The sequence below is a fragment of the Cebus imitator genome, unplaced genomic scaffold (genome assembly GCF_001604975.1).
Source record: "Cebus imitator isolate Cc_AM_T3 unplaced genomic scaffold, Cebus_imitator-1.0 Scaffold322, whole genome shotgun sequence".
NCBI classification, from domain to species: domain Eukaryota; kingdom Metazoa; phylum Chordata; class Mammalia; order Primates; family Cebidae; genus Cebus; species Cebus imitator.
The window spans coordinates 2,236,764-2,243,032 of record NW_016107637.1 but is presented as its reverse complement, the minus strand read 5'-3'; the positions used below and the strand labels follow the sequence as shown (position 1 = coordinate 2,243,032).

At 42.5% G+C, this 6,269-nt stretch overlaps 1 protein-coding gene across 3 annotated transcripts in view; it reads right to left on the bottom strand.

Annotated features, from left to right (window-relative positions):
- LOC108286559 (CREB binding protein) overlaps nt 1-6,269 on the bottom strand; it is a 161,766-nt gene that overhangs the window by 60,593 nt on the left and 94,904 nt on the right. For all 3 annotated transcript variants that reach the window (XM_017504469.1, XM_017504471.1, XM_017504470.2), the window contains 3 exons: nt 2,747-2,989; nt 969-1,071; nt 496-642 (listed from right to left, as the gene is read on the bottom strand). In XM_017504469.1, coding sequence (XP_017359958.1) covers nt 496-642; nt 969-1,071; nt 2,747-2,989 — 493 coding nt within the window. The remainder of the gene's footprint in view (nt 1-495; nt 643-968; nt 1,072-2,746; nt 2,990-6,269) is intronic.

Here is a 6,269-nt window from a genome sequence, read left to right as displayed (position 1 = left end):
AAAAAAAAAAAAAAAGAAAAAAAAAAAAGAAAAATTAATTTTTAACTTTATGTTAACTAGCTGTAAGGTGAGGGTGACATGCCATCTATACTCTAAATTTATCTAATTCTAAGGGATCTCCACAACTAGAATCTGGAACTACAAACTAAGATTAAGCTTTTGAGCTAACCCCAGCCCTCTCATGCAGCCCAAAGTGCAGAGGCACATAAGACCAGGCTGCATCGAGGATCTTTGTCTCCATGATAGGGGCTGCAACTCAGTACCCCTCAGCAGTACAGAGCCACCCATGCTCTCTTTGACAGCCCCGCTCAACAATGACATAGAATGTGGGAATCTCTGGCCTGCCCAAGGCTGCCAGAGTTCTACCAGCAGCGGGAGTGGCTCCCTAAATAAGCACATGGCTCGTACAGCCTAGTAGGGTACTGTCATCTGGTAGCCAATGGGCAACACAGGAACAAAATCAGACATCTATGAAACTGCAAACCTGTTACGTACAGTTTATGCACTAGATGGCTCCGCAGGTCCTGAGTGACATGCTCATGCCAGCCTTTCCTTACACCAGTGCTGGAAGGAGGAGCTGCTGTTGGTATAGTGCTGAGGGTTCCAATGTTACCAGAGTTGGAGCCATCGTTCATCAGGGGGCTAGGGAGGAAACAAGGACACTTCATCCATCTACTGAAGGGACTAAAACACACTTAGTCTAATAAGGTTCTTCTACCACCATATGTGACTTTTAAACAATTTAAGTCAGGAGAGCCAAGTGATGTATATACAATGAAAGTTAAACTATGTTTAATCTATTACCTGTTCTACATTTATAATTGAAGAAAAAAAGAAAAACAGCATTCACCCCTTACCACCCCATTTAAACTATTTTCTCTACCGCACATTTATAAAGAATCAGTTTTGTGTGGTTCTCGGCCCACATTTCCGTTGGACTGCCACTCAGAACTGAAACATGATCTTACTTTGCGGCCCCCAGGGAAGTTGGAAGAGCGGATTCTGAAATCAAGTTTGGGGGCTGCTGATCTGTTGTTATTCCTCCCGCTGGAATGGTCATTGGGTTATTTCCTTTAAAGACAGAAAGAAACGAAATCAATCAACTCTTAAAATTTTAATATATACTTCAAAGTTTTGATGACAGATAACCAACATGTCACCATATAAACAATTGGTGATTATTTAAATAAGTGATTCTGATCAGTTATAATAAGCACAAAGGCAGGAACTCTGAGTGTCATATTTTTAACAATGGTAACCAACGTGCACAAATAATCAGGAGACACCTCCCTACTCTACTTTGTAACCAAAGTAGAGCCACTAGGTTAGCTGGTATCTAGTGACCCATATACAGCCTCTGACTTTCATTCTGCTTCATGAATATCACTCCTAAGTGACTCAGCTGCCCGCATGACACATGCCTCTGTCTTTATCCCCAATATGAGAAAATAAAAACATAGAAATTAAGCTCGGGAAAAAAATATTGAGATCAATTTGTCTACAATCTTCATGTTAAAGTAAAGGAAAGCTGAGATTCAAAAGGTTAAGCTTGTTCCAAATTATACCATCAACAGGAGAGGAATTACATTAAGACTTTGGTCTCAGGATTCTAACCCAGTCTCTTGGCCAGTATTAATTAGATATTCATTAGGGCAGTTGTTTTCCAAAAAGCAACAAATAAAATGACTTTAACTGGGCATATTTTAAAGTGTAATTTTTTTTTTTTTTTTTTTTTTGAGACGGAGTTTCGCTCTTGTTACCCAGGCTGGAGTGCAATGGCACGATCTCGGCTCACCGCAACCTCCGCCTCCTGAGTTCAGGCAATTCTCCTGCCTCAGCCTCCTGAGTAGCTGGGACTACAGACACGCGCCACCATGCCCAGCTAATTTTTTTGTAGTTTTAGTAGAGACGGGGTTTCACCATGTTGACCAGGATGGTCTCGATCTCTTGACCTTGTGATCCACCCGCCTCGGCCTCCCAAAGTGCTGGGATTACAGGCTTGAGCCACCGCGCCCGGCCCAGGTGTAATTTTTAAGAGTAAAATACTTACTCTATTAGGAAAAGAACAAAACTAGCACAACTAGTTAACCAGACTTGACTTCACAAACATCACTACTTAGCTTAAGCCAAAATGTAAAGGGACTGTGTCCACTTAAAGTAAAATATTAAGGAAACCATATGCAGAAATGACAAAAATCATGGTGATGTGTAAGCAAATGACTAAAGGCTGGCAAAAAATGGGCTGCGGTGACAAAGGAAATACTGGTATTTCTGGCAGCCTGAGCCAAGAAAGTTCCCAGGACTCCTGTCTTTAACCTGCTGAAGTCCAGGCTGGTCACTTCCAACTGTGGGGAAGACCCTAACCAAGATGTGTGAGAAACTGCCAGACACAAGTTCTCCATCAAATAAATGACAGGAGTCAGCAGGAGGGGTCCAGTCAGCATCTTGACGTGTGAGATCTGCATTCTGAGCCACATGGCACATTCTTTATGAAAATTGTCCAGACAGAAGTGGCACAGTATGCAACAAAAACATTGCTTTATTTGCGAATGCAAATAAAAAATTCTTTTTATAAGCATGTAACATTTTCCTTGCATCAGACACTTCAGCTTTTTCCTGGAAGATTTTTATTTCAATCATTGTAGTAAAAAACAAAACAAACAGAAAACTGCCTTGGGTTCCATCACTCCATTCCCTTCGGTGCATTTGTACAAGAAGGAACAAAGTTGAGAGTTCTTTCACCTACCCAGGGGGTTGAGAGTCCTCATCTGCTGGTGGGTTTGAGGCTGTGCTGGTTGCTGGCCAGGAACCTGAGGCTGCAGCTGCGTCTGGGGCTGGTTCATGTAGGGTAGTCCGAGAGCAGCATAGGCTCGCTGCATGGAGCTGGGGTCTATGGGATTTGGGTTACTTAAAGAAGTGGCATTCTGTTGCCCTGTGCCAACAGAACCAATTGTGTTTTGAATCCCACTAGCCGGAGACCCCAGGATGGCTATAACAACAAACAGACAGACAAATAAGAAAGGTTAGCAAAAGGAAGAAGCCTACAAATGATTTAAAAACTTTTGAGAAGCAAATACATTTTACCAAAAGACTGTATGTCAATATCATAAAGCCATGAAACAAGGCTAGGGAGAAAGGAGCTGTTTTGAAGGAAATTCTCATTTATTCTGCCTGGCAGTAAGAGAAGAACAAAAAGCTAAAGAAAAGTCAAGTTTCTATCTTAACATGCAACAGATCATAACATTTCACTTAAAAAAATTAGTAAGTCTTAAAATCTAGAGACTCCTCAAGAAGTCAGTTCCAGGGAGTGGCAAATGTATGACAAGGGAAACGTCTGATTATCTGGGAGCCAGCAGACACCTCTAGGATGATCAGAGGAGCACCCTCCTGCTGCTGACCCCAACCCTGTCCTTCACTGCTCACCTGCACAGGTAGAGAAGGAGCAGAGATGATACCTGTCAGTCACTTTTGGTTAATAAATCTATGATGTGCTCTTCCAAATCATATAATTGGAATTCCTTGAAACTTACACAAACAATGACAACATGAACACAACCTTCTGACAGGATTCCTATGCAGTAGGGCACCATGCTGAGCTCTCTGGCTACATGAAGCTAATCAAGAAATACTGCACTTGACTGACTGACTCATCTATTTGAAATAAAGGTTGGAGTGAAGCTTTGCAATTCCACATAGGTCTTGTTATCCAGGGGTCATCACAGTACTCAAGATATTCAGGAGGTGGCTCTGCCTCACGTGGCCATCATCAGCTTCTGCTACCTAGGTCCACTGCTGGATGGCAGGGAAGCTACGTCATCTAGTTAGCTAACCCCAGGAGGCTAAAGGAAAAACTGGTGTCAACATAAGGAACTCCACCTCAAAGGCCTTCTGATGTAATAGAGAGACAACTCCAAACTTGCATCAATTTGGGGATTTCAAGGTCAATAAATCTAACCACGTACCCATCCACCTGTTTGCCTGCCCACTCATCTGTCCCAACAACCCAAATGTTGTTGTTGGCTGAAATTTTATCATATGGTAGAAGTTTTATATCACAGTACTGATTCTTCTTATTTTTTTTTTTTGGAGACGACAGAGTCTTGCTGTCGCCAGGCGCCAGGCTGGAGTGCAGTGGTGCGATCTCGGCTCACTGCAACCTCCGCCTCCCAGATTCAAGTAATTCTCCTGCCTCAGCCTCCTGAGTAGCCGGGACTACAGGTGTGCACCACCACGCCCAGCTAATTTTTGTATTTTTAGTAGAGACGGTGTTTCACCATGTTGGCCAGGATGGTCTCGATCTCTTGACCTTGTGATCCACCCACCTCGGCCTCCCAAAGTGCTGGGATTACAGGCTTGAGCCACAGCGCCTGGCCTGATTCAGATTTTTGAGTTCCTTTCTAACTTCCACAAATTTTAGAGTCATGTTAAAAATAGCAGCTAATAGTGTTGCTACTATAGCACAACGTTTTTGATATGTAAAACACAATCACAAAGCCTTTCTCTTTCAAATTCAGACCACTATGTATAACAGTAATATTCTCACATTCAGCCATCAGCGCACATATAATAAACAACCCCATACTTACCAGAGCAACTTAAACTAAAATGTGTGAAAAAAAATTCCTCGTAATTACATATTCCATACTATTAACTTTTCTAATAAGGATATTCAGATCAACTCATTAACACTCATTAGACACAATTACACGCACCAAGCACTCATTATCATAAATGAAAAGCAACTCCCAAGGTGCACTTTATGACAAGTGTATAGCTGAAGTAAGTCATGCACAATACCTTTAAAAAGTATTCTAATACTACTCCCCAAAATGTTAAACATGTGTCCACCATACTTCTGAAACCGACATCCTATATTTTGAAGAAGCACTATGGTATAAAAATGAAAGTAACAGTGGTAGGATAGTTTATTTTTCTATAACCTTGTGATATAAGGAAGAACAGGGCTACATTACATTTAACACACATGGTGATGAACTGTGGAGAGGAACTTAAAGAAACAAAGTACACAGCCTTCCATTTCCAGGTGAATGCTTTATTGACGTCTTCCTACATTTCTCTTTTCTCCACACTTCCCCAAGTGTCATCCGTTTAGCTAAAAGGCCCCACCTTACAGTGAACGCCCCTGCTAAGCCCACAGCCATTTACAGCGCAGCCAATGCCTCTTACTCACACAGGCCTCCCATCCAAGCTGCTGACACGGTCACTGCATTTTGTATTAAAATCAATCATTTTCTAAGTGTAAGTATTATACTTTTATCTTAAAGGAAAATATATCTATGAGAAGTAAGCATTTGGAACTCACCATTTCTAAAATTCAGAAGCAAGGGAAATAATTTACAAATAAATAAAGAAGGTCTTTTGCCATTTAAGCATGGCTGAATTTGAAGTTGAAATGATGCTGTTAGATGAAATGATACAATACTGAAGGGTAAGGGAGCTCAGCCATTCACTGTGGGGCTGATGGATGACTGAAAGGGGAGTCCTTATGTACAAGCAACCATCAACTGTACTGCAACCTCAAGGTGCTCCGAGTGCTCCATGGTGGTAATCCCAATCCCTCTCTGAATTCCAACTGTGCCTCCTGTGTCCCTGCTTGTCCTCAGACACTGACCCTTCATGTACTCTCACCCACATGACAGACTCAGTGAGTACACTCTGCCAGGCTCCCAGGTATGATGTGGACATAAATTTCTGCATTCTCTGAGCCTAGAATCTGTTGGAAGGGATAACAGATTAATCTAATAATCACCTAATGTACCCAAACTGCATCCTGGAACCCTGAGGCAGATAAAATCAGGCTCATCTCATTTTCCCTATGTATCCCTGAAAGGTGGGATTAAGGTAACACTCAAGTTTGCTCTTCACCGCCTGCCACCTGCCACATGGGCCATGTGACTTGCTTTGCAGAGTCCAGGGGATGTGCCAGGTACAGCACAGCAGCCAGCATACCGTGGGCCCTCCCAGCGCAGCCCATAAAGCGCCTCAGAACTGAACAGAAATGCATAGAGAGCTACAGACAGCACTGCTCCATCTACCTGGCATTCCTAAGAATGTGGTTTCTATATTTATCCTTTCCACATTATTGCTGCCTACCTCTTCCAGTGTCAAGGCTGTGTGCTCATTTGGCCGTTTTTACATCTTTTTTCCTCACTAGAGCATAAACCTCTAACCTTTAGGAAGCCACAACGCACCTGTAGCACACTAACACACAGACTGGATTCTTCTCCTGGGCCCATCAGGTGACACAC